Consider the following 27,988-nt stretch of genomic DNA (forward strand, 5'->3'; position numbering starts at 1 on the left):
TGTACTTTTGCTCTTCGCAGAGTAGTTACTAACGTGACTGCGGTCCTGAAAGAGTTAAAAAAAATACCGTTTGCGTTACGTGCAAACCCTCCCGCCCATTAGAAATTCAGTGATGGACAACGCAACCAATCACCAAACTCCGTCGCCAAGCACCTTCCAATCGCCGTTGAATATGCGAGGTGGGGTTGATGAGGTCACTAGGACGCGGCTCATCCCATGGACTGACGGGGGTGGTGTCGGTGACTGTTCCATTTCCCGGTTACCTCTCCTATGTAATGAATGGTTCCTCATTAAGCAATCTGAGCCTGCAGCTGTTGTGCTTTCTAGGCATCCATTAGAAGGTAAGGTGAATGGCGAGCAGCGCGGCTCCTCATCCTCATAAACAACCACGTAGCAGCGCTAGACACATTTGTTGCGTTTGTGTAGTGCATGTTACAGCAAGTTGTACTGGGCTCTGCTGCTGGCTGTGAAGGGCAGAACAAAACTGCCCCTCCCCCTAATTAGAATATTTGAATAATCGTATCATACAATTAAAAGTTCTGTTATAATGTAATATTCCAGCCTATTATGTTTAGTTATCAGCTGTTTATAAAGTGTCATGGCAGAAAATGTGTTATGTATGGACCGAAAATAAGGCCTGCGCTATACGGTGACTTGTAGTTGTGCGACAAAGCTTCACTGTTTTTTTACTATGGGAGAGGGGGGCGGAATTGCACAACTTTTCCAACTAGAAAAAGTGCTTTCTTGCGTTCAATGTTTTCTTCTTACTGCATGACAAAGTTAAAGGAACACTCCATGAAATACATATACACTGTTATGCCTGGGGGAGGAGCATGACACAGGGGGTTCTAAAAACACCAAAGACAGACGTCATGAACCGCCCCTTGAATCCCTGCATGCAAAGCCTTGTCTTTCAATGTATTGGGAAAGGGAAAATGGAGTTGTCCATAGCAACCAATCAGGTTACTGCATTGACGTCTTAACTCGTTCCTCCAACATCTGCCGTCGGGAAAGCGTTGAGAGGCTCCTATACCCATTAGGTGGCCGGGCAATCCTGTCACTGGCTGGTTCAGCCAGCTTTACAGAATACGGTGCATGCTGGGGGAGAAGTTACCCACCGCAACCATTACATTTCTACATAATTCATGATTGCTGTACATGACACCATTGTATGGAGTGAGACTTATCGTGCACGTGCCATAGAAGTGTCACTAGTATCTGGAGCTGATCCTCATTTTATTCTGGATTTAATGGCGTAATGTTGGCGCTGCTGGAAATTACGCATTTACGTTACCATACCAACTGATGAATCGGGCAGGACGTCAATAAAGGTTCATCTGCTAAAACTTTCTGTAAACTTTCACTAGATTATTCTTGTCACAAATAAATAAATTAGGGTCTGTCTGGCAGAAATCTCCCCTTCTCTTTTCAACACTTCCCCCATCAGGAATTTCTGGGCCCCCCTCCATAACCGAGGGTTGGGCAACCGAAAGTGGTGCGCTCACGTTTGTACGTTATGGACGTTTACTGATTTTCGTAATGTCAGTGAATGAAAACATGGAGCAGGCAGTGACCGGTTAATGCCCTGGATCTTGTTCAATTCAGCCAAAACGTATTACACTGTATGGCATATAGTGGTATACGTCGCCCGGGGGAATGGCCCTGGGGAAACCCCTGAAGTCACTGTCCATCAATGGACAGTGATGTTAGTAGCTTTCCCAGGCCTGCAGTCCACGGAGCTTCTACTAGAGCTCTGCCCGGGGACTCCAGCGCTGTTCCTGATGTCCATATATGGACAGTGATGTCAGGAGCTTCCCCAGGGCCAAAGTCCAAGGATGGAGTGATTGCGATGCTCTACCTGGGGACTCCGGCATTGGGAAGCTCCTGACATTCCTGTCCATGTAGTGTTGTCAGGAGTGGTATACGTCTTTTTTGCGGGATCCCTCAGGATGGAATAGCAGAGTCTACTATGCTAGTCTATCCTTCAAAAAAAGGTAAACCCCATTCACATGAGTTATATTGTAATTTGTAGTGAGTTTTCAGTGCGCTATCTGCACCGAAAATAGGAGACAAATCTGCCGCATCTGAAGTAGCCTTCGGCCTTATTCATACAGCCGTTCTCGGTCCGTGATAAACAGACTGTATGTCAGCTGTATTTCCCTGACTGACCACAGTTTAGGGAGCCGCGCTCCTAGCATCATACTCATCCATGATGCTAGGAGTTCCAGTCTTCCCGCGGGAACACTGTCCTGTATTGAAAACATGATAACCGTATGGGACGTTGTGACCGCGGAGAGGCAGGGACTCCTAGCATTATACATAACTATGATGCCAGAAGCTTATCTCCCTGAACTGTGGTCGGATCGGGAAAAGCGGGTGACACACAGTCCCTATATCACAGACCAAATGCGACCGTCTGAATAAAGCCTTAGTCTATTTACACAATGTGGTCAAATCCCATTTTTTTGCCACAATGTTTTAAAAAAACACGGCAAAAACGTGATTTGACCGTTCTTTAAGAATATAGCATATCAGTACAAATGCCGCGGTTTTGCTGTCATTTTCATATAATCATGGCAAAAACCACGAGGCAAGTGAAACATATATATATTTTTTAAATACTGTGCTCCGTATATTCTACAAGTGGGGTCAGGAGGGATGTAAAGCAGGATGGAGGGGGGACGGACACACTCACCAGCCTTGCAGGGTCCAGTCGGCTGTGTAGAGGACCTGTCTGGTGGGTGGGCTTCTGCTTCTCATGGAGCATCTTCCTCTTCTGTAAAGTCTTCTCAGGGCCCCAGCGTTAGTTACTTCCGAGTAAGGAACGGGTCCCATTACATTGCAAGGTCTGTTCCTTTCTCCAAGTAACTAACGCTGGGGCCCTGATCCAAATGTAACCACTTCCTGACTAGAGGCTTTACACCCCCCTTCCTGACCAGGCCCATTTTCAAGTTTTAGCCATGTGGCAATTTAAAAGCAAATTGTTCTTCTATTACACTTCCATCCTACATGAACGTGCTTTTGCGGCCGCAATTCCCCCGAAAATCCACTGGAGAATAGTTTTTACGGTCAGTGCATGGCCCGGGAGCCCACACCGCAGAAAGAACGGACATGTCTTATTATGGTCGTCTTCTGCGGTCCGGGCTCATTGAAAATAATGGCAGCAGCCATGTTCTTTGCGGGCGGCTTGCGGCTGACAGTCCGCTGCCGGTCGACCCGAAAATCACGGGCGTGCACATGGCTACAGTCGCATGAGGCCTGAGTTATATATTTAACTTTTTAAAAATGTTTTAAAGAAAAGGGAAATACAATTATAGAAAATGTGAATATGTACTTTTAGGTGATATTTTTTGACATCTGGAGCATGTCACTGGGTAAACACACCTGAATACATATTTGGCAACTTCTGCCTACTTCAGCGATGCCAAATATGTGCACATTTCTTACACGCTGGGCGCAAGGCAGAGCTTACAATGAATGTGCGCAAACTGGCTTTTAGGGAGCAATTCTTGTGTCGTGGCCAAAGTCGGCGTGCAACCCCAGCCTAAAACTGTACATCCATATATGATCCACATCTATATATACATATGATAAGAAAGATAGAGATAGGTAGATAGAAATAATAATAATCTTTCTTTGAATAACACAAAAAAACCTCAATTCAGATAGATGATTATAATCTCTCTCTCCTCTCTCTCCCCTCTCTCCCCTCTCTCCCCTCTCTCCTCTCTCCTCTCTCCTATATTAATATATGTGATAGATAGAATGACACGAAAAAATCTGTAGAATATCTTTTTATTGTGAACTTTTATTACTTAGGCCTCATGCACACGGCCGCAGCTGTGTGCACTGCCTGTGATTACGGCATGGAGGGTCGCGGAGTGTCATCCGCGGGCCGTCCGCATTCACGGTCCGTGCACACAGAAGATGTACATTTATTTCAATGGGACCGTAAAATGGCTTGTCCTTAGTTTTAACGGCCCGCAATTGCGGCCCCACACGGTCCATGTAAACCACGGTCGTGTGCATGGGCCCATAGAAATTAATGGGTCTGGAATTCATCGCATTTTTTCGGATGAATTGCGGACGCAAAAACACGTTCGTGTGCATGAGTCCTAATTGTTCTCCCTGCCAGGAAAGGGAGAAGTTACAGTGGGGCGCTGGGGGGGGGGGGCAGGTGGTGCCGGGAGGGGGGGTTGCTGTGAGGGGGAATGATCACATGCCCAGAGACCTCACTGATTGGTCTCTAGGCAGAGCTCCGTGATGTCAGCTGTCTGGCGACCGCTTTGTCACAGAGCTAAATGCAGCTACAGAGCGGCAAACAGTGTATATCAGCAGGGACGTTCTGTAGAGTTAAATGCGGACCAGGGAAACTGGCGGGCCAGGTCTGCTCCTGCCTCCCCTCTTCTTTCTGTGCATTGTACGGAGCTGTGTACCATCTGTGTACTAAAATAAATCATCTTCTGACCCCAAAGTCCAAGACCCAAGAAGTTACATTGTTTTATAAACTCTCTGTATTAATGTGTCGACATCCTCATCACTACAAAATACTTTTTCCCACCATATAGTCGTCCCTCTCCAAATATAGTGAACAGGAGATATGGAGAGAGCTGAGCATGCTTACTGAGACGTTCCTATTTCTTCCATACATGTTACATGGGGCCCCTGGATGGAGGCAAGGACCACATCTAAGGCCTCTATAATGTAGTAGGTTGACCACTACTGATCTCAACAGTGGAATGTTACCTGCACTCTAGATTCTTAAAGGAATTGTCCAGCTTTCTTGTGACTTGGCATATACGGCAAACATATCCATAGTTCATCGTTCACCCGACGGAGGCCAAAAGAGTGTCGTTTTTGCCTCTGTTGGGCTGTTATACGTCGGTCTACTTTTTTATATTTTTTTTGTAAAGAAAAGTGGATATGATTACAGCTTTTCCATGCAAGGCATTCGGCAAAAAAATTTATACACATTGTGTTTGTTTTTTGTTTTTTAAAAAAAACATGGGAGCCTATGGATGATTTTTGCCTACAGAGTGGCGTATGTGAGAGATATATATGTCAGGCAATACTACCAACTTATATGTCTAACATAGCGCTCTAACCTGCTGTGAAGAAATCCTAAGAAAATTTGATGCCGAGCAGGGGGACGCCTTTTTTTAATGTCCATATTTTCTAATAGGACATGTGGAAAGTGATGACCAGATCCATTTTATAACCATCTTGAAGGGGGCAGTAAAAAACAGAACTCCTTGGGCCTCTTTTAGTAAAACAATGGGTACCATGGAGCAGGTCACAAAACTCTCACAGCCAATCCTCCCACGGGGATATATTAACATAAAGCTCACTTATATGTCCTCTTGATCTGGAGTGCACCCACTTACCACTCACTATCTTAGGCCCCATTCACATCACGTTTTTTTCAATACATTATCGTAGACACTGGGAAAAGCTTTATTCACCTTTTGAAAGGAATTTTTTTAAATCAATGTGTTATGTGGTTTTAACCCCTTCCTGGCATCAGACCGTATATATACAGCAGTTTGCGTGGGGAAATATGGAACGGGCTCACGGGCTGAGACGACTCCATAGAACGTGCAGGTTGGTTGTATCTTACAGCCGACACTTCGGTGTAAAGAGCGGGATCGCGCTAGTTTAACACCTTAGATGCCGCAATAGATTTGGTCGATAAATTCAGTATTTGTGAAAAATGCCAAAACTCTGCGAAAATTTGCAAAAATGAGCATTTTTCTAAATTTACATGTATCTGCTTGTAAAACAGATCGTAATACCACACAAAATAGTTACTAGTGAACATCCTCCATATGTCTACTTTATGTTTGCATCATATTTTGAACATCCTTTTATTTTTCTAGGACGTTACAAGGCTTAGAACTTTAGCAGCAATTTCTCACGTTTTCAAGAAAATCTCCGGAACCTATTTTTTCAGGAACCAGTTCAGTTCTGAAGTGGCTTTAAAGAGGCTCTGTCACCAGATTATAAGTGCCCTATCTCCTACATAATCTGATTGGCGCTGTAATGTAGATAACAGCAGTGGTTTTTATTTTGAAAAACGATCATTTTTGAGCAAGTTATGAGCTAGTTTAGATTTATGCTAATGAGTTTCTCAATGGACTGGGCGTGTTTTTACTTTTTACCAACTGGGTGTTGTACAGAGGAGTGTATGAGGCTGACCAATCAGTGACTAATCAGCATCATACACTTCTCATTGTTCCAGCCCAGCTTGATCCACAGCACAGTGTGATTGTGCAGTGAAAGAAGCTGGGCTGGGACAATGAGAAGTGTATGAGGCTGATTGGTCAGCGTCATACACTTCTTTACAATACCCAGTTGGTCAAAAGTAAAAATGCACCCAGTTGTCCATTGAGAAACTCATTAGCATAAATCTAAACTATCTCATAACTTGCTCAAAAATGATCGTTTTTCAAAATAAAAACCACTGTTGTTCTCTACATTACAGCGCTGATCAGATTATGTAGGAGATAGAGCACTTATAATCTGGTGACAGAGACTCTTTAAGGGCTTTATATATTAGAAACCCCCATAAGTTACCCCATTTTAAAAACTGCACCCCCTCAAAGTTTTCAAAACCGCATATAGAAAGTTTCTTAGCCCTTTAGGTGTTTCTCAGGAATTACAGCAAAGTGGAGGTGAAATTTTATATATTTCTTATTTTAGAAAATCCATTTTTTTTCTGTAACACTGAAGGTTTTCCCAGATAAACGCAACTCAATATTTATTGCCCAGATTCTGCAGTTTTTATAAATAGCCCACATGTGTCCCTAGTGTTGTAATGGACAAAAACACAGGCCTCAGAAGCAAAGGAGCACATAGTGGATTTTGGGGCCTCCTCTTTATTTAAATATATTTTAGGCACCATGTCAGGTCTTGTGGGGCCAAAACAGTGGAATTTGATGTGCGTTTTTGTCTGAAATACATTACTACTGACTGGTATAGACTGCATACTTTAAGTTTGTAGTGCATCAGGGTTATATATGGTCTATAGACTATGCTTCTTGTCTAGGCGTTGCGTATTTCATCTGGGAGGTTAGGTCCTGCTTGGTGTGCCTTATCAGGTTCCATACCAGCATGTATCATTCATACACCGGTTCCATGCTTTTTAAGTCTTGTTTCTGTGTTTTTATTCCAATATAATGCTATGCGTTTTGGATCATGGATATTATTTGAGGGCACGTTGCCTTCTATGCACACTGCTTTATAACTATGTAACAGTAGCATCCATTACCCATAGACTAGTTATACATCAATAGCTTTTCATGACCGATATTTTAAACGGATGCCAAAATAGCCTTTAGGTGACTGATGCCACAGTTAGGTATCTGTTATCCATAGGCTATTATGTTATCTGTTTAATCTATATGTCATGAAAAGCTATTGCAAACCTCATGACAAATACCTTTAACGGCTGCCAGTGATGTATGCGAAGCAATTGCATATCTCACCATAGGCTCCAATGTTACATAAAAGGATATCGCGTGATATACATATTTGTACAGGACCACGTTGTATAGAATAGGGTAGTCTACACCATGTCTGCTGCTGATTTCTTGATCCCTCTTTTTTTTTTTTACCTTTGCAGGAGGGTGACCATGTCCCCTGATGAGATAACCTACCTTGCTGTGCTGCTATTTTCTGTATTAATAGGATTTCTCTTCAAGCATGCAAGTAAGTTCACGTGTACCTCTCTGTTAAAGATCTAAACCTAAAAGGACTTGCTGTATATGGAAAAGTGATTGAATCTGCAAAAATTAGATTACTTTCATTACACGATAACTTTGTATTCCAAACTGCATATACAGATCAGGCTGGGTTCACACATGAAGTTTTTGATGCAGTTTATCGATACAAAATAGAAGTACAGGTCTTTTCTTTATGTTTTGGATCCAAACTGCGTGTGTTAATCCAGTCTAAGGCTATGTTCACACGGCGAATTTGTTTGGCTGGTCCTGCCGCAAAATCCGCCGCAGAATTATTCCTGCCGCAAGCAGGAAGATTCCTACTACCATTCACTTCAATATGCAAACTCCAACGACGTTATTCTTAAGGGCTGGGTTGTGTTTAAAGAAACACCCTCCCATAGTTAACGTGCAGGCAACTCCATAATTGCATTAACTATACCAAAGAAACAGAGTATGTAGCCATATGTATAAAAATATTACACGTTTATTCTACATGTAAGACAGACAATGCTAAAAACATATAATGTATCAAGCTTGAATAAGCCATGAATAAGGACGGAGATACCGTCCGAAACGCGTAGGCTCCCTACTTTTTTCATTCATTCTATCCTTGCAGGAATACAACTATCATATGCCTCGAAAAACTTTCTTTTAATGAATATTCATTAAAACTTGGAAAAAGCTTCCTTTTAACTACTTCCAGCGCTGGATCCAACCAAACCCCCCCCCCCCCTTTTTCACAAAAGCTTGACCAGACTCTAGTAAAAATACATGGTATAACAAGACAAGACCATGAATGAATAAATCTTGCTAAAAAGTCCCTGCGCCTTATAGTCCGCAGTCAAGGGACCCAGCATCGCCGGGCGCCATGACCGCTCCATTACTTAACCCCTTCCCGACCCATGACGTGCCGGCACATCATGGAGCTGGAGGGGGTGATGTATGAAGCGGGCTCACGCGCTGAGCCCGCTCCATATACTGCAGGTGTCAGCTTCTGACACGCTGCTATAACGGCCAGGAACAGCAATTTCACTGTTCCTGGCAGTTTAAAGGGGTTGTGCCATAAAACACATGTATCCCCTATACACAGGATAGGGGATACATGTGTGATCGATAAAAACGGGGACCGAAAGTTACCAGGAGCGCTGCATGAGAAGCTGTGACTTCGGCGTTCTGTGTCCGGCAGCTTCATAGAGGTCAATGGGATTCTTCTGCGCATGCGCGAGCGGCTCTCCATTGATCTCTATGGAGCGGCAGAACAGATAAGCCGGACACAGAACCTGGAAGTTCAGGCTTCTCATGTAGCACTCTGGTTGACTTTCGCTCCCTTGTTCTCCTTATTGCTGGGGGTCTCTAGAACGGGGGCCCCTAAACCCCGTTCTAGCTTTCTGTGCTCTCCCGGCCACTTGACTCCATGTGGAGTTACTGAAACAGCGTAGCTCGCATGCTACACTGCTTCCGCAACTGCCATTCACTACTATGGGAGTTAGGGAAACAGCGTAGTTACACTGTTTCAGTAACTCCACATGTAACAAAGTGGCCGCTGGTTCAAGTCCCCTAGGGGAACTAATAAAATGTGTAAAAAATAAATAAATGTTGGATACATTTTGAAGAGTGTAAAAAAAAAAAAAACTTTTTCCCCAAGCACAATGTAAAAAATAAAATAATTTCGTCCCACAACAAAATAAGCCCTCACACCGCTCAATCAATGAAAAACAAATCTAAAATAAAGTTTTGGCTCTTAGAATGTGGTGAAACAGAATAAATTATTTTTTAACAAATAATTTTTTTCCTATTTTCTGTTGTCTAAAACCTGGGTGCGTCTTATAGTCTGAAAAAAACTGCCTTGCTCATTTCAGAATAAAGAATGGCCTCCCACAACCACTGTAACCCCTACGCGCGTTTCGCTATGATGTGCTTCCTCAGTACTTCACTGGGAGGTTTGGGCAGAATATATTTTTCAAGTTGTACCAATGTCACAGAAAAAATCACCAGAAGCAAAGGGGGTTTTCATCAGGATTAGCAGATATGTTGAGGTGGCTTTCTTCATCTCAAGAACACATAGGATTAAAGATTGTCTTCTGTTTTCAGGTCCACAGGCGAAGCAATGGGGTGGAGCAGCAGTGGGATTGCTGCTTACCCTGGGGACTAGCAATATCCACATCCTGCATTCCGTTATTACTATTTTTGGGACGTGGCTCATCACAAAATTTTCACCCAGGTATAGATATTGTGAATATTTTGTCTGTGGCCTTTACTGGCTTTGTGTGTTTTATGTATAATTGTGTCAAGTAAGTTTCACACAATTCTGGGAAGTTAAAGGGACAGTATTCTCAAAAGGTGACCTTTCTTTTAATTTTGATGTTTATTATTTATTTTGAGATTACACTTTTCACATGTGCTGACATCTGGTGGCCAATCAGGCTAAACTTCAGAGTATTCCAAATGCAGCTTATTTCACATCTGCGCTAGTGTCCTATTCCGTCGGAGCTTGACCCTGACTGACACAAACGGAAACCAAAGGTTTCCATCACCATGGATTTCAATGGTGACGGATCTGGTGCCAATGGTTTCCGTTTCTCTCAGGGTTCTGTCGTTTTGACGGAATCAATAGCGTAGTCGACTACGCTACTGATTCCGTCAAAACGACGGAACCCTTGCACAACCGAGACAAACAGAAACCATTGGCATTGGATCTGTCACCATTGAAATCCATGGTGATGGAAACCTTTTGGTTTCCGTTTGTGTCAGTCAGGGTCCCATTCCAACGGAAAGCTCCGACGGAATGTCGGAACGGGACCCTGCACAGATGTGAACGAAGCCTAAAGCATCTCATTTTACAGCCTACGGTAAAATTGAATGTTATCGCGTCATTATCACAAGTAGGCAGGGGATAATTGACAGGTCTATTGTACTGCCTCACATAAGACACAAAAGGAAGAGTGTAGACAACAAATATAGACGAAAGTGTGATGGTGGAGTTACCTGGGGAGGGCTGATGATGGCACTGCCTATTTCAAGTTCAAAACGGCATTGTTCCATCTGGACAACCTGTCTTTAGATTTAAGCTGTGAGTCTGGCTTCCCTGGCGATTAGCCATTATTGGCAGTGTAAATTCTGTTCGCTCATTCATTTCTCCCACAGGAGTGAAATGGCGCATAATAAAAAGCATGGGTGACCATGTAGTACTGAGTCAAATCCTGTCCGCCAGAGCGGGAGCCACTCTTTGTACTGAATCTTTCCTTAGTGACATAGTTGGTGGGCGATCACTCGAGTGGAAGATCCTATATGACGCCCATATGGCCTAATAGGGCACATGGTAAGGGGTTACTCAGATGGGAAAATCTGTTTAATGGGAATGTGGAGGGGTAGTTCCATTGAGTACTGTCTCTAGGATGTAATCCATGTGTAAAGCCATGCACCAGTAGCACTTTGTTTTTTACATAAGATATAATCGTTTTTTCCAGTACATCCCTCATGACAGCACTACAGGAGGTTGCCCTCTTGACCTCTGTAGGGACAGGAAGACAGAGAGGTTAAAAGGCCCCTCCCACCACCCACTTGCCAGTGTTCTTCCTGTCCCCACAAGGGTCAGGAGCAGAGAGCGTCGCTCCTGTATTAGTGCAGGAAAAAACTCGGGCAGGGGGCAAGATCGGGGGGTCCGTGCACTCCCCCTTCTCTTCCCCCTAAAGCCCAGGCTAACACCCCTCATACGACGGGTCCCTTAGCTCCCTCCCTAAGACACCTACCGGAGGAATCCTAGGCAGGGTTCTGGTAGTGTGTGGGGGCTGGGGTTTCCCAAGCAGGCTTCGGCCGGACCGCGGACCAGGCGGGGACCGGCAGCTCCATAGGCATGGACGCACCGGCAGGGATCCTCGCTGCACCGCATAGCAAGCCTTAGCGCCGGCTATGGCGGCTGCACTCCAGGTACACGCTGGACGAATAGCCGACCGGATATGACGTCGGGCTACTTCCGGTCCGCGGCCATCTTGGAAGGCGGGAAATTCAAAACGCCCGCATTTAAAGGGACACGCACAGGTATGTAGTTAGAGCTGATAACTCTAACTTGGATTTATTTTTTGTGGTTTGCATATTGCATTGCCTGTTACCTGTCGCGATATGGAACTTCCTCGTCCTGATGGAACTCCAGATATGTCCCAGGGTCACGTGAGTCTCACCCTTGGGGAAGGGTATGACCCCTTATGTATGTACACCATACTTTACCTACCTTCTGTTTTCTCTAGGAAAAAGATTTCTCTCAGAGACAAACTGATAAAAAGAAGGTTAAAAAATGTGCGACTTGTGCAAAAAAATTGCCAGAGTCCCAGAAAAAACAATTGTGTCAGGATTGTATTGCCAAAATACTAAAGGAGGAACAACCAACGTTCATGTCCGAACTTAGGACTATGATTCGTGAGGAAGTGGGTCAGTCAGTAGCCTCCCTCGCCCCTCCGCAAGAAACTCCCTCACACTCCCGGGCAAAAAGACCACGGATTGAAGTGGATCAAAAATATTGGCCTCCTTCTCAGGGGTCGGACTCTGAACAGGAGTGCTATTACCTATCGGAAGATGAGTTAGAAGAAAGAGACGAACTCTTACCTTCAACTTCTTCCACTCAAGAGAAAAAATTTTTCTTCTCTTCCGAGATGTCTGATACCCTAATTCAAGCAATACGGGAAACTATGGATATTCCCGAAGTGGACCAACCACATACCATCCAGGATGAGATGTTTGGAGGTCTAACGGGAAAGAAAACAAGGGTTTTTCCGGTAAACGAAAATCTTAAAAGAATGGTGACAACTGAATGGGAAGATTCAGAAAAAAGGCTCTTCATTTCAAGAGATTTTAAGAACAGACTTCTCTTTGATCCAGAGGACACTAAGCCTTGGGATGAAATCCCAAAAGTAGATGTCCCAGTCGCCAGGGTTGCTAAAAAAACCGCAATCCCCTTTGAAGATTCCTCTCAGTTGAGGGACGCCATGGACCGAAAGGCAGACGGACTACTAAAAAGAGCGTGGGAATCTTCCTCTGCCTTGATCTCAACTAATATCGCGGCCACATCAGTAGCAAGAGCAATGTTCATATGGCTAAACCAGCTAGAGACCCATCTGATGATGAAGACATCACGACAAGAGCTACTAGAATCTCTACCGTTACTAAAAATGGCAACCGGATTCTTGGTAGACGCTTCAGCAGAATCTATTAGATTTGCTGCCAGGAATGGGGCTCTCTCAAATGCTGCTAGAAGAGCATTATGGCTCAAAATGTGGTCAGGAGATACTAAGTCCAAAAACAAGTTGTGTTCTATCCCATTTACAGGGTCTCTGATGTTCGGTCCTCTCCTTGATAACATACTGGAGAGTGCAACAGATAGAAAAAAGGGGTTTCCTGAAGAGAAACCAAAAAAACCCCCTCAATTTGGAAGATTTCGCCAACAGAGGGATCCTACTTCACAGAACTACAGCGGCAAAGGGAAGTCCGGTCGCTGGAGTTACCCCAAAGGGAAAAGGGGTCGAGGATATCTCCTTAACCCAAATAATTCATTCCAGCCCTCAAAGCAATGACGCCAAGAGTGTGGGGGGAAGACTCCTACAATTTTATCCCGAATGGTCGAGAATAACCCAGAACCCCTGGGTTCTAAAGATAATAGAAGAAGGATACAAAATAGAATTTTCCTCCATTCCTCCAGAGAAATTCCTAATAACCCAGTACCAAGCAAAAGATCTTCATCAGGTACTTATCCAAGACGTCCAGAAATTACTCAGATTGAGAGCCATTTCCCCAGTTCCCCACAACGAGATATGCAAGGGCCACTATTCGAAAATCTTCTTGGTCAAAAAACCAGATGGTTCCTACAGGACAATAATCAACCTGAAGTTCCTAAACAAATGGGTGAATTATCGGAAATTCAAGATGGAGTCTATCAGATCGACTATTCCTCTAATAAGGGAAGAGGCATCAATGTGTACGATCGATTTAAAGGATGCGTATTATCACGTTCCTATCCACCCCGCGTACCAGAGATTCCTCAGATTCGCAATTCAGGACGGTCCTTCCATTCTCCACTTCCAGTTTGTCTGCCTCCCCTTCGGCCTTTCCTCCGCCCCCAGAATTTTTACAAAAATTATGGCAGAGATCATGGCATTCATAAGAAGTCAAGGTATAGTAATTATCCCATATCTAGACGACTTCTTGTTGACGGCAGATACTCCGTCTATCTTAGTCAGTCATCGGTCACAGGTTCTTTCACTACTACAGGAATTGGGATGGATAATCAACTTTCAGAAGTCGAGTCTTCCTCCCCAGAAACAGAAGGTCTTCTTAGGAGTACTGCTAGACTCCTCCCTTCAACATTCCTTCCTCCCAAGAGAGAAACAAATACTCCTACTGGCAGAAGTAAGAAAATTTTGGGGGAAAGACGCCTGTTCCATAAGGGAATGTATGCGGATGTTGGGAATGATGACATCTTGCATCCAATCTATTCCATGGAGCCAATTTCACTCCAGACCCTTACAGAATCTGATCTTGTCCCGGTGGGATCGAAAACAAAACTCCCTGAATTTAAAAATGCAAATTTCCGAGACTGTGAAATCATCTCTCCTGTGGTGGCTCTGCACAAACAACATAGACAAGGGAGTCCCCTGGAGAACTTCTCCTTATGTAGTGATTACCACAGATGCCAGCAAACACGGCTGGGGGTCAGTAATCCAAGACCAACACTTTCAGGGCACATGGACTGGTCAAATGAAGATGATGTCTTCAAACTTCAAAGAACTAAGAGCTGTATGGGAGACACTTATAAGAGCTTCACCCACCATAAAAGGGAAGCATATAAGAATTTTATCGGACAACACGACAGCAGTGTCCTTTCTTCGCCATCAAGGGGGAACAAGACACACTCTTCTTCAGGGCCTCTCTGCACAAATTTTCAGTTGGGCAGAAGAAAACGTCCTATCAGTCACGGCAGTCCACCTAAAAGGCTCAGAGAACCTATCAGCAGATTTCCTGAGTCGGGAAAAAGTAGACCCAGGAGAATGGTCCCTAAACAAGGAAGTCTTTCGTTGCCTAACCCGAAATTGGGGTTATCCACAAATAGACCTGTTTGCCACGAGGAAAAACACTCAAGTAGAGACATTCTTCTCCCTAAATCTCAGAGACAACCCATTGGGAGTAGATGCATTGTCCCAACACTGGGACATGGATCTGGCCTATGCCTTTCCTCCGTTTCCTCTAATACCAATGGTATTAAGAAAAATCCAGGAAGATTTGACAAAGCTCATCATTATTCTTCCCTATTGGCCGAAAAGAAGTTGGTTTCCAATCGTACAATACCTAGCGTTGGAAGATCCTATCATGCTCCCAGTCAAGGAGAATCTTCTCTCCCAGGGTCCCTTATTCTTCCAGGGAATAGAGACTCTGAAATTGTCAGCCTGGATCCTGAAAGGCAGATCTTGAGGAACCACGGTCTGTCAGACGAGGTAATTTCAACTATCTTATCAAGTCATAAAGGAGTTACCTCAAAAATCTATCAAAAGATTTGGAAGAAATTCTGTTCCTGGCATGGAATCCCAGGACCAGATCCCTTTTCTCCCAACATTGCAAAAATCCTAGATTTTTTACAATCGGGATTCAAAAAAGGACTTAGCCCTAGTACCTTAAAGGTACAGATTTCAGCCTTAGGTAATTTTTTTTTAACACTCCTCTGGCTGAACATCGGTGGATCAGAAGATTCACCCAAGCGGTCTCTAAACTGAAACCTTCCCTAAAGAAATCCGTTCCTACCTGGGATTTGAATGTGGTGTTAACGACTCTTTGTGAGCCCCCCTTTGAGCCGCTCGACAAAATTAGTATGCATTTTTTAACTCTAAAAGCTGCATTCTTAGTCGCTATTACTTCAGCAAGAAGGATTGGAGAAATCCAATCTCTATCAATCATAGAACCGTACCTAAAAGTACAAGAGGATAAGATCATCCTAAAGCTGGATCCCTCATTTATTCCAAAGGTATCTACCGCTTTCCATAGAGAACAAGAAATAATTCTACCTTCCTTTTATCCAGATCCAAAAGACCAACAAGAAGAAAAATTCCATTGCCTGGATGTCAGGCGAACAATTCTTCAGTATCTGGATAGAACCTCCTCCTGGAGACGAGATAAAAATCTATTTGTCCTATTCGGGGGAAAGAATAGAGGAAAGAAAGCCTCAAAAGGCTCTCTAGCGAGATGGGTAAAAACCACCATACAAGAAGCCTACAAGTCCCAAGGACTATCTGCCCCACAAGGCATCAGAGCCCATTCAACGAGGGCAGTCTCGGCATCCTGGGCAGAAAGAAGAGAAGCCTCTATTGACCAAATCTGCAAAGCTGCCACTTGGTCAAGCCATCATACGTTTTGCAAACATTATAGACTCGATGTGCTGTCCGATACGGATTTAAGTTTTGGACGGAAAGTCCTCCAATCCATAGTCCCGCCCTGAGCATTATAATCTGGTATTGCTCCTGTAGTGCTGTCATGAGGGATGTACTGGAAAATAGCAATTAGACCTACCGGTAATTGTATTTCCAGGAATCCATCATGACAGCACCATTATATTCCCTCCTTTATTGAATTCTGATTTGTGCATTTAACATGTCAGTTATTATCCCTAGAAATAAAATAGGGTTGCATCCATCCTGGTGTAGTAATTGAAAAACACTGGCAAGTGGGTGGTGGGAGGGGCCTTTTAACCTCTCTGTCTTCCTGTCCCTACAGAGGTCAAGAGGGCAACCTCCTGTAGTGCTGTCATGATGGATTCCTGGAAATACAATTACCGGTAGGTCTAATTGCTATTTTGGCACAAAAAAAAAAACAACTGAGCAAAACAACCTGGACATTTTACCTTCCCGGATATATTGTGACAAACTATCAAGAATAGTGTTTTTTTTAAATGTGTGTCTCTTACTCGCTGCCAGATCCTGTCACTTCCTTGCATTGGGCTGGACCTTCACCTACCTGTTCTTCTTCCGAATAGTGACTTATTTTGACCTTCCAGCACCCACCCCATTTACCAATGCTGTGCAGTTACTTTTAACTCTGAAGGTGAGTTCACATTATGTATGTATTACTAGGTACATGTCACTATATGAAATTCCCTTTTTTTTCTTGCTATAGTCCAAGCTTTCCTTCACGTCATATCCGCCACACTAATCAACATAATAGATTTTAAAACCATGGAAGAAATAGTTAATGTATGTTCAATGTAGGGCTGGGCGATTTTGCAAAAAATTTTTCAACTTGATTTTTCGATTTGAATCTCGATATTTTTTTTTTTTTTTTTTTTTTTTTTTTTTTATTACTTTTTGTTTATTTAACAGTAATACCAAGTGATATTTTCTTTATAAAAATAACTTTTTAACATATATTGCTATATTATTGTATGTAACTTCACAACTTTTAACCTCTGCAAATACTTTTTTTTTTTATCGGAAATACAATTGAAAAAATGTATATCTAATTGATTACAACTTCTGTTAACCTGTTCTGCGACAGGTGAAAAAAAAAAGTTTCATTACGTTAAAAAAAATAATAAATACACTTAAATAAATAAATAAATATATATATATATATTACTAAAAGTTCAAACACCCTCCCCCATTATTTAAGTGTTTGTCTGAATTGGATAGACACTTTATTTATCAGGGTGAGAACACACGGTGTAGCCGCCCCCAGACGGCTGAGGCCATGTCCACATACGTGATGAATGGCTGGATGTTTTAGCCAACAAAACTGGGATTTTAACGGCAAAATAATGCGCCCATTTGGCACTGCATCTGGGCACGGTCTCAGTCGCCCACGGCTGACGTAATTTGGTCTCACCCTTGGACTACATTCAGACAAGCGTGTCCGATTTGCTTGCGTAAAAAAAACGCAGCGCTTTTCCTGCATTTCTTGTCCGTGTGCGTTACGTATTGGCATCAGTGTGCTTTGCGTGTGGCATGCGTTTATCACGTTCGTGCCAGCACTTAATTTTTTTTATTTATCTGCTTTTCAATGTATTTGATGCGTGAAACACTGACAGGGCATGGATGTGGTCCGTGTGCTGTCCAAGGTATTCGTGCACCCATAGACTCACTCTGTGTAACTACCAGATGCCACGTTTGCTATTTACCATGGCATCTGAAGGGTTAAATAGCCAGGATCGGAGTCCTCCCTGATTCCGGTCGATGCAGGTGCGTGTCAGCTGTATGAAACAGCTGACATCCACCGTGTATGGTGCAGGCTCGGCCCCTGTGCACATCTGCAGTAGTATGTACGGCGTTTGTCGCTAAGGGGTTAAAATCAAGTAGTGCTATCAGGATTGTGGAGTCAAACACTTTCATGGTATTCAGAGGAGTGAATATTATTGCCTGCAGAAACATTATCTCTGAAATGATCCCTATCGCAGAACATTACCGGCCTTCACATTACGAGTTTCTATTCTACGTTTAACCAGAAGGAAAGGGAATACAGAACAACATGTAACTATACACGGTCTGGATGAGAGCCAGGTCAAAGACTTTTCTATCGGACAAGGGAACTTGAGATTAGAGCAATCAGTCACTACTAATATCTGTGTAGGGCTCATGCCATGACCTTTTTTTAATGAGGGCTGCTACAAGAGACCCCCCCCCCCACCCCCCCCCCCCCCCCCGTATAAAAGAGCACTGGACTTGACTTCAGCATACAATTCTAGAGTTCATCTAGAAAATCTTCTAAAGAAAATATAACGGGTGACTGGTCTTGCCATCCCTGTATGTATTCGATTACCCGCCCTGCCAAATGCCTGGCACTACAGTGCCCCGAGTACTTTCTGTCAGTTTTAGTCCTGCTGAATAGAGAGGGCACACAGCGGCTGTCGTATGATGGTGTCCATTGTTAGCTTTTATTCTGCTTCACCCCCTCATAGAACAGACTGATATGCTGCTCATATAGTTTTGAGCATTGGCTGGGGCTGTGACTACTTTATGGGCACTTATATCTGGTTGGAGCCATAGTCTTATAATGATTAAGTTGTTACACTTACCAGCTGCAGACAAGGCTAATATATAAAGGATTTAGTGGTAACTATTGGGGGGCAGCAGAACTTATCAATGACAACTTGAATAATAACTCGCTTATGAATGAAAAATTATATGATGTAACATTTGCTATGACCTTTAATATTGCCATATACGTCATTAATTGTATGGGAAATATGCCTCACTGGTCGGAATAGTTATCATTCATGCTTTAAAATACATTTTCGGTCATTGGTGGTATATACTATGATCTTCTCATTTACTATTCACCAAAGAAGAAAAAAATGAGAAGCAATGCAAGAAATTTGATATGTTCCCATGGTGCGTATCATAGGAAACCTCTATTCATGTGTGCTTATTAACCAACAAGCTTCTCGATCTCGAAACATCCCAACGCCTGCTGGATTGTGCAGTTCCTCTGTTATTCCTCCTGAAGATGTATAAATAAACTGGGGACTGACATTCCCCTTTTAATAGGGTATGTCCCTGCACAGCACTGATTGGACTGTGTAAGGACACACCCTAATGACAAGGGGAATGGTAACGCCCACTTGTCAATTTATTCATACATTTCCAGGTGGAAAACCAGAGGGATGGCACAATGCTGAATTCTAATAGCAAGATGCCCCAGCATTGTTATTTTATGGAATGTCAGGAGAGCTGACCGGTACTCATTAAAGAGAATTATTATCTGATATATAGTGCTGTGCCTATAGGACATGCTGTGCACAAAATAAACCAAATCAAAGGTTGTATAAGGAACAGAGAAGCTTCTAACAGGTCATGCAAGATGCGCCAAAATGATCATGCAGCATTAACCCCTGTGATAAAGTTGCTGCATTTTGTGGCTGTCTGGTCTACGGTTACACTGTCTACCTACTGTATTATACAGCATTATTAAATGTGGGCCACTGTGGTGTGAAACTGTTGCTTTAAATAACTTTTCGTTACTTGTGTGGTTGCATGGTGACGGTGTTTGCCGCAACTTTTTCTGGAATTACAATTGTGACAAGGAAAGTAATCTGAAATGATTGGATCTTAAATGGTTCACTAAGTGTGGGAGTTTGGAGGCACCTGGTAAATGAAAACCTACGGAGGGTAAAAATGTGGGCCAAACCCCGTCCCCTCAAATTAGTTACGTTTAATGATGAGGAAATTGGTATGAGAATAAGGGATGAGCCTCTTCTTTATTTTTTCTTACCTCCGTCACCTTGTTGGGTTTACTTTTTGTAATGTATATTTTGCAGTAAAAAAAAAAAAGTGTACCGCCAGGTATAGCTAATTTCTGCCATGTCTTAGACAAATCAGAAGTTTGTCATTAGTGGAGGTGCGTACACTGTGACCTCCCCGAACACTAAAATAAAGGAGTGGTGACACTATTCATAGTGCCCTTTCATGTAATGCATTCTTATGGTCCATCTTCGTTTATCGGGGGGAAGCCAAGAATTTAGCAGTCAGAGAGCAGCCCCTTTGCTCTAAGGATTGGTGAGGGTCACAGTACAAAAATGACAACTACTGAAATGTTTCTATGACATGTCAGATGTTCGTTATAACTGGAAGTACACTTTAAAGTAATGCTGGGCGTTTAATAAAAATGGCATTGGTTTGCCCCACACTCTTTGTAAAATTTAGGAAAACTTTGCGACTCTATATTATGTCAGATTAGCTACTATTTCTCAATGAGTCAGCGCAAGAGAATATGAGGTGGGTATGTTAATGTGTGGTATGGAGATTTATACCAAAGTGGAGGTGGCATATAATACAAACTGTAAATTTTATATATATATATATTTCCCAATATTCTAACGTTTTGCTTGTGTTTATATTCCAGCTTGTAAGTTTAGCAAATGAGGTACAAGAATTCAGCAGAGCCAAAAAACACGACGTGGCATCATTTTCCAGACCGTCGTCTGCTAATATGATTCCCAAGATCCCAAGTCTGGTTGAGGTGTTCTTATACAGTTATTGTTACATCGGGCTGATGACTGGTAAGTCTGATAGAAAGATGGCAGGAATAGATTAGTACATATATTGTTTACACCTTGTTAAAATGCTTATTGTGTTTGGCCCATCCAGGATACTAAGGGAAAATCTGATTACATTGATTCCTATTGTACGGCTTCATCCTTCGAGCTTTAAAGGGAAGGTGTTATGAAATGATTATTTTTTTTAAAATTATATTGATATTGCTTTTAGTATGATATTAACATAAATTTTATTTATATTCTCGTGTTCTACTTTTACTTCTCTATGGGGGCTGCCATTTTTTTTTTCATCTCTGTACGTGTCGATTAACGACACATACAGAGATGGAATACGGCACATACAACCCAATAGAGAATGCAAATGGGCGCCGCTCCCACACAGACCAAAACAAAACTCGTTCGCAGAGTGAAATCCGGCGCCACTTTCATGTGGACCGGAAGCCGCTGCCGGACAGTAAGATGACGACTTCCGGCCACATGTTCAAGGAAGCGAAGGCGCAAGGAATAGGAGCGGAGACGGCAGCGACGGCAGGAGCAGATAATTTATGTTCGTGTATGTGATGTGTGTATTATGTTCGTGTTATACTGTCTGCTGAGCACTGTATCTAATCCTCCTACACTGTGCAGTCGCTCAGAAAATATCGGCACACAGTGTGGCAGGTTTGAAGATTCAAACCCCTCCTTCTCCTGGCACTAGCCAGAACAAGGGAGGGGGGATTGTGTGAGGACACTAGAGAGAGTGTGTCTACCCCAAATTTGCAGCATAAAGCAATGAAGTTGCTTTACCACAGTGACAATGCTGCAATTTTGGGAACTGCTCCCTCTAGTGGCCAGCACATGGAAATGTTATAAATTAGAATCTAATTTTTAATATTTCCTGACTTGTGAAAAAATTAAAACAATGTGTAATCACTCATAATAATTGTTTAACTAAAAAAAATTAACTTCATTTCTAGCGACACATTCCCTTTAAGCATGTATGCAGCTATATACACTGCCTGCCTCTTCTCATATGCCTGCTTGTTTGTATATAATCTGTCGTTTTTTTGGTTCGTGATATGTAAAGGGCCAGTCATGTATATTGTGAATGTATAGAGAATATTTCTATAGGTGAAGCATATGAATGTGACTCTTCCTTCTTTATTTATAAATTTTACCTTTTTATTTTGGCAAACCACAATTATTTTTAGCCTTCTCATTGATGCCCACAGTAATGAATGTCACCTCCTTTCTCGCTATTATGTGCACATATTATCAGTGCTTTCCCCTTCTGCTCAGAACTGGTCTGGCCAGTACACTGTAGTGTTCTGTGAAATAATGGGGTTGTTGGGGACTTTAATATTTAGCCCATCAATATGTTATTTGGAGTGTGGGAGTGAACCCACTGGGGGAACATACGAACTCCATGTAGTTGTTGCCCTTGGTCGGATTTTAACCCATGACCCAGGTGCTGAAAGGCAGCACTGCTAACCACTGAGCCGTACTGCTGCCCATTGAAGTTGTAGTATGTCCCTCTCAAGTGACCGACCAGCATGGAGACTGCTATGCAACTCGGCCACTTACTGTAATGTCCCCATCTTATACAGCCTCGCATGTAAGAAAGTTAGGAATACAGAAATGTTAGAGAAACCCTTTTAATTTACAGCCTAACAATGCAGGGTTCATGTGAGTTGACAGTGTTATTTGTTGTCTCTAGGGCCTTTCTATCGATTTAAGACCTACCACGACTGGCTGCACCAAATTCGTCCTCAAGATATTCCAAGCTGGAAGCCAATGTTAACTCGGCTGAAGCCGGCCCCTGTTTTTGGTATCATGTTTCTCATAGTTTCACACTACTTTCCCCTGGAATATGTGAAGAAAGATGAGTTCTACGAGTGCTCCTTCTTGTATCGCATCTTCTATATGGTCCCCATCTTCTTTGTGTTCCGCATGCGCTTTTATGTGGCGTGGATATTTGCAGAGTGCGGTTGTATTGCTGCCGCCTTTGGTGCCTACCCCGTTGCAGCCAAGTCTCGATCTGGTGGGGGACCGACTGTAGAATATGCACCACTAGAAAGGTAAGCGTCCACTTTTTTTATTTCTAGGAATATTGTTCACGATTTACTGCAGGGCAGTGAACATACAACTCTTATTCTATAATCCTTATAGAGACACTGATGGGTCAAAGGTGAAAATTGATTATGACTATGAGACAGTCAAGAACATTGACTGCTATGGGGCAGATTTCTGCGTCAAAGTGAAAGACGGGATGCGCTGCTGGAACATGAGTGTGCAGTGGTGGCTGGCACAGTACATATACAAGAATTCTCCTATCAAGTCCTTTGTGTTTGGGTAAGTTCATTGCACTGGGGGTCCCCTTGTCACTTTTGGCAGGAAAAGGAGCTGTCACTAAACCATGTGTTTAGGGCTCCACATCTGTTATTTTTCTACTTTACTGACTAAGGCCTCATGCACACGACCGTAAAAACACCCGTTATTGCGGGTCGTACTTACGTCCCACAATAACGGGCCCATAGACTTCTGTTAGTCACGGGTACCTTCCCGTTTTCTCACGGGAAGGTGCCCGTGCCGTTAAAAAAAATAGAACATGTTCTATTTTTTCATTTTACGGGCCGTGCTGCTATACTTTATAATGTCAGCACGGCTCGCAAAAGCGGCCGGCTGCCCGTGCCCGGCCGTGCTCGTAATTACGAGTTGTAATTACGAGCACGGTCGTGTGCATGAGGCCTCAGTAATTTTTATCTGAAGTCCTATGCGTTTAAAATGCATTTCTGCTTAACAGCAAAAAATCACCAGTAAATAGAGGTCCGAAAGGTGTCATCCGAATTGTTATTTAATAGATAATACAAGTATATAATAAAAAATACAAGTCAGGAGAGCCAATTGGTCCTCTTATTAAGTTCTATCTTAATATAGGAAAGCAAGGTTACAAGTTATATCAGTGTCACCCTGCTCCAATTATACAGAATTACAGCCCGTAATCCAGCCCCAGGATAGAGAAACCAACCCAAGAATAAGCTGGTCTCTTGTAGGCGTGGGCATTTATCTTTACTTTGTCTACCCATTGTTTTGAAGAAAATGTTGATTCAGAGCCATTGTTTAACTCCTCTAACCGCCAGTGTGACTGGCATCGCCCTTAACCAGTCCTCTTTTAATCTCTCCTGAAATTATGTCTGCCACTTGCATTCCTCACATAATAACAATTCTGGAGCATCTTTTCTTGGAACTCTGTATTGTTCTGTCCCTCTGGTATTCCTACTGGAAGCCTATGAACAAAAGTTACAATTGGGCTTTACCATTCCCCCTTGACAATAGGGTGTTCGTACTCACTCCACTTTAACAATGTCAGGTCTAATTGGAGAGCTGAAATCCCTTTATATAGGACCGATTTGGTGAAAATCTTCCTTTTAAAAAAGGCACAATAAAAGCGTATTGTGCTGTGTAACAGTGTAATCTACTGTAAAATAGAACTACTATACACATCTTGTTAATGTTATAATTTATCCAATTGACAGGAGTGCCTGGACCATGCTGATCAGCGCTTACTGGCACGGAATACACCCTGGGTATTATCTGAGCTTCCTGACCATCCCCTTGTGCCTGGCATCAGAGGTCGCCATGGACGTCGGCCTGAGACGTCGCCTGTCTGATTCTGGCAAGCTAGTGTTCGACTGGGTGCACTGGTTCCTTAAAATGAGGGCTTATGACTACATGTGCATGGGTTTTGTTCTGCTCACCTTCTCCGACACTGTCCGCTACTGGCGCTCCATTTATTTCGCCATCCATGTGGTGGCTGTTTTCTTCCTGGTCGTAGGCAGAGTGCTGAGTATGACTGCTCCTCGGTCTCCCAGGAACAGAAAAGAAGGAACGGAAGCGATTGAAAAGGAAAAATAATTGAATGCAAGTTCCTGTTCAGTGTGTCTTGTGCCTGGATGTCAATGCAAGCCATAGAATATCCGTGCTTATGCTAAACTGGATGCTCTGATTGGACAAGGCCGATACTTCAGTTACCAGACTGAAAGACATTTTATTTACTGTACATATTGAGACTGGGAGTTGTGGTCTCCCTTGTATTATGTGAACGTCCCCTCCTCACCTAACCTATGCGCGTCCTTGAAGGACTACTTAGTGGTTATTATACGTCAGATCTTTGATTTACTCACAGCCTTTTGATTCAGCTGCATAAGTGATGAAATGCTTGTTTGTGTCACAGGCAGCAGTGCCTCCTGTCACTTTTCTGCCTTCATCTAAGGTCCTCCTCTGCACTTGTTTGTCTTTAGGAACTCCTACTGGCGTGACCATGAATTTCTGGAATTAACAACAAATTCGTTGACCATGGTCTTTCCACAGCAAATTTGATTACTGGTATAGTTTGGTATATATGGTGTTTGTGTTTTTTTTTTTTTTTTGTTTTTTTTTTTTTACCAGTATGAATTATATTTAAATTTTAAAATTAATTAATTATGGATAACTTTCACACAGATTTTATGACCATCTAAAGACATGAGGCAGAAACACTCCAGCTATTTTTTTGCCTATATAGTGCAGAATAGGCTAATATAAAAAAAATAATGTAGAGGCCCCTGTGTATGGCTTGTGTATACCTGTTTTAGTTGATGTCATTTATGGGTTGCTGCCATCTTGGTTCCTTCCTCACCTTTTCATGGTTCCCTTCATGCGGCATACATTTCCCATGATGCTTCTGGCTCTTAAGAGGGGGCGGAGTCTAATCACACTGTACGTGCTCTGCTCTGAGTTCTATCTAAGTGCAGAAAGTGATAGATGAGTAGCATAGAACTTCTGTCCTCACACTGCAGTCTGTGTATCCTATGTGATAAAGTTTCAGCCTGTCTCCCCTGCCTGCTGCCTGTGATAGATTTATCTCTGTCAGTTTTTAACACAGCAGGCAATAAGAAGCTGCATCTCCTAGAAATAAACTGGACTCTGCACACAGCACTCAGAGTATAGACCGTGTGAGTCAGGGGTGTTTATAACTCTGCAGCTAATCATTGTATGGATTCGCCTATTATCTCTGCACTCCTAGTGTTTTAGCTAGGGGAGAAATAATCTCTTCAGCAGCACTAAATACATGGGAGGGGGGATATACAGAGGAACAAGGAGGATGGAGAGGGGTGGGGTCTCAGAGCTGCCAGGAGGGATTTGATAGGTGATGATGTAATCCTGTAGTTCGCAGGAAGTCCGCCACACAGGAGAAATGACTTCCAGTCTACACATGAGGGCGTGGTCTATTCTGGTGGTCAGACTGAGATCACATTACACAGCTGCCCATAATGAAAGGGTTCAGAATATATGGATGGACCTGAACTGGGAAGAAACCAATGACACTGCTAGAATATTGCTGGTGAGTTAGCATTATATGTGCAAAAAAAAAAAACAACAACTTGCCTGAGTGCTTCTTTAAGGCTCTGTTCACATCTGTGATTAGTGCCTTGGTTGCTCAAGCATACAGTGCTATTCTTGCCTTGAAATTGACAGAAATCCTGATAGACCCCATTAAAAGGGAAAGGGGGCTGTGAGTGACTATTTGGATCCATTGTACGACTAATTTGTTTATAATTAGACACTATGCCTCTAAATCTTTATTACTGGTGGTCCGCCATTGTTGACACTGGAGGCAATAGTCCAGTCTGTGTAGTAAGCCAAGAATTACAGCATTAGTGAAACTATGTACTATAACCATGTCTCCTGCACCCCTGCTGCTTGCATAGAGAAATAGTCAGTGGTTATGTCTCATTCACAACAGGCCTGCAGTCGCTTATTTATGTCACACGGCATTGACCGCTTAGCCCATACTATTATTCAACACAAAAGAGTGTTTTTGATTTTGGCTGGATATAGACTTTCCCTTGGATTGCCTGCTCCTCAAAAATGTGCTGGACTCTGGCTGCAGGAACCCATGCCAGTCAGCTGTTATCACCAGGAGAAGCTGTTGGCATCTACAAATGTATGGAAATTTCGTATTACGTGGTGCTGTTAAATCGAGGTGTACGTTTTAAAAGTTGCCAGCATCATATATGGTCACAAAAAACTAAAGGATGCTGATTTGGTTGCGCTAAGTGTATTGCATAGTTACTGCCTTGCCTCATGTTCGAAACGCTTGAGGTCTGATTAGGATTGAGAATTTACCAGAACTTCATTATTTTTCTGCAACTATCCCGATTTCTAAAGTGTCCCAAATTTTCTGTTGCGCATATAGCAAATAATGTATTACATGTATATTTTGGCTACACACACAGGACACAGTGAATTTATTATCTACCCTAACAGCAAATTATCCTGCTGGACAGTGGTCTCCAACCTGTGGCTTTCCAGCTATTACAATACTACAACTCCCAGCATGCCTTGACAGCCGCAGAATCATAGTTTTGCATCAGCTGGAGAGCCACATGTTGGGAAATACTGCTCTAGGACAAGTCGGGGTCAGTCTGCCACCCCTCAAAATGTTACTTCAAGTCCCGCGATGCCAACATCTCAGGGGTTGTCTAGATCTTCTAATGGAGTATGGCAACTGGATAGTATGTGTGTGACCTGCCCAGTCATCTGGGCAAAGTAATGCTTCCTATTGTATCACCCAAAAGAGGGAGCATTTCTATATACAGATGACCAGGCAGATGGTGCCAGGAGCTGATCGTGTCCGGCAGGAAGGATCCTGGAAATGGGACTCTGGAAAGTAAGAAACTTGTATACCTGGACAAAATCAGATATTTTTTTTTTTCCGTTTTTGTGCTTATACACTGTAAGACAGTCTGCAGTTACTCCTATTCTTTTGTGTTTTATTTGTAATATTGTTTTTTTTGTCAGTTATTTGCATTGTAATTCTTCAGCATTTGTCCCATGTCAAATGGTAATTTCTGTTCATATACGAGAACATACAGCGTTAAAAACCGTGCCATCATATATGTATGTTTGACTGTATTTTATTTTGAGCTCGGCGGAGGAGAACATAGAAGCCATGTTTTCCATCCTATCTCTATAACTTGCTGGTTGAGTGGAATTCTTGCATTCTGCCATCGGACATTGGCTGACATCATTTGTGGAGTGGCTCTTGTCTTATTCAAATAAAGATGGTTTCTATTTAAGTTGTTTTTAGTCCCATGATGAGAGACCAGTCCTTGTATTCCGATTATTGTGAGTAATTCTGATTGGTTGACAGAGGTTTTGACCTGTTCAGACAGTGTTGGGGGTGGGGGGGGGGGTACCTTGATCCTTTATCTATACAGAACATGTG

The 27,988-nt window shown here is 42.9% G+C and overlaps 1 protein-coding gene across 2 annotated transcripts; it reads left to right on the forward strand.

The window, feature by feature from the left end:
* MBOAT7 (membrane bound acylglycerophosphatidylinositol O-acyltransferase MBOAT7) lies at nucleotides 1–27,839 on the forward strand. Of its 2 annotated transcripts, XM_075839889.1 has the most exons (8): nucleotides 1–341; nucleotides 7,622–7,707; nucleotides 9,813–9,942; nucleotides 16,670–16,796; nucleotides 20,586–20,742; nucleotides 22,436–22,796; nucleotides 22,888–23,070; nucleotides 24,255–27,839. In XM_075839889.1, exons 2-8 carry the CDS (start codon nucleotides 7,632–7,634, stop codon nucleotides 24,631–24,633), a joined length of 1,413 nt encoding a protein of 470 aa, XP_075696004.1. In that variant the 5' UTR covers nucleotides 1–341; nucleotides 7,622–7,631; the 3' UTR covers nucleotides 24,634–27,839. The 2 variants fall into 2 exon arrangements, with proteins under 2 accessions (XP_075696004.1, XP_075696005.1); XM_075839890.1 differs by lacking the exons at nucleotides 1–341; nucleotides 7,622–7,707; nucleotides 9,813–9,942 and adding an exon at nucleotides 16,470–16,530.
* The last annotated feature ends 149 nt before the right edge of the window (nucleotides 27,840–27,988 follow it).

The sequence above is a fragment of the Rhinoderma darwinii genome, chromosome 10, assembly GCF_050947455.1.
Source record: "Rhinoderma darwinii isolate aRhiDar2 chromosome 10, aRhiDar2.hap1, whole genome shotgun sequence".
NCBI classification, from domain to species: domain Eukaryota; kingdom Metazoa; phylum Chordata; class Amphibia; order Anura; family Rhinodermatidae; genus Rhinoderma; species Rhinoderma darwinii.

Coding starts and splice junctions, on each gene's coding strand:
- MBOAT7 (XM_075839889.1), top strand. CDS start 7,632: ATGTCCCCTGATGAGATAACCTACCTTGCTGTGCTGCTATTTTCTGTA. Junction 16,797..20,585: donor AGTTACTTTTAACTCTGAAG/GTGAGTTCACAT, acceptor TTTATATTCCAG/CTTGTAAGTTTAGCAAATGA. Junction 23,071..24,254: donor ATCAAGTCCTTTGTGTTTGG/GTAAGTTCATTG, acceptor TCCAATTGACAG/GAGTGCCTGGACCATGCTGA.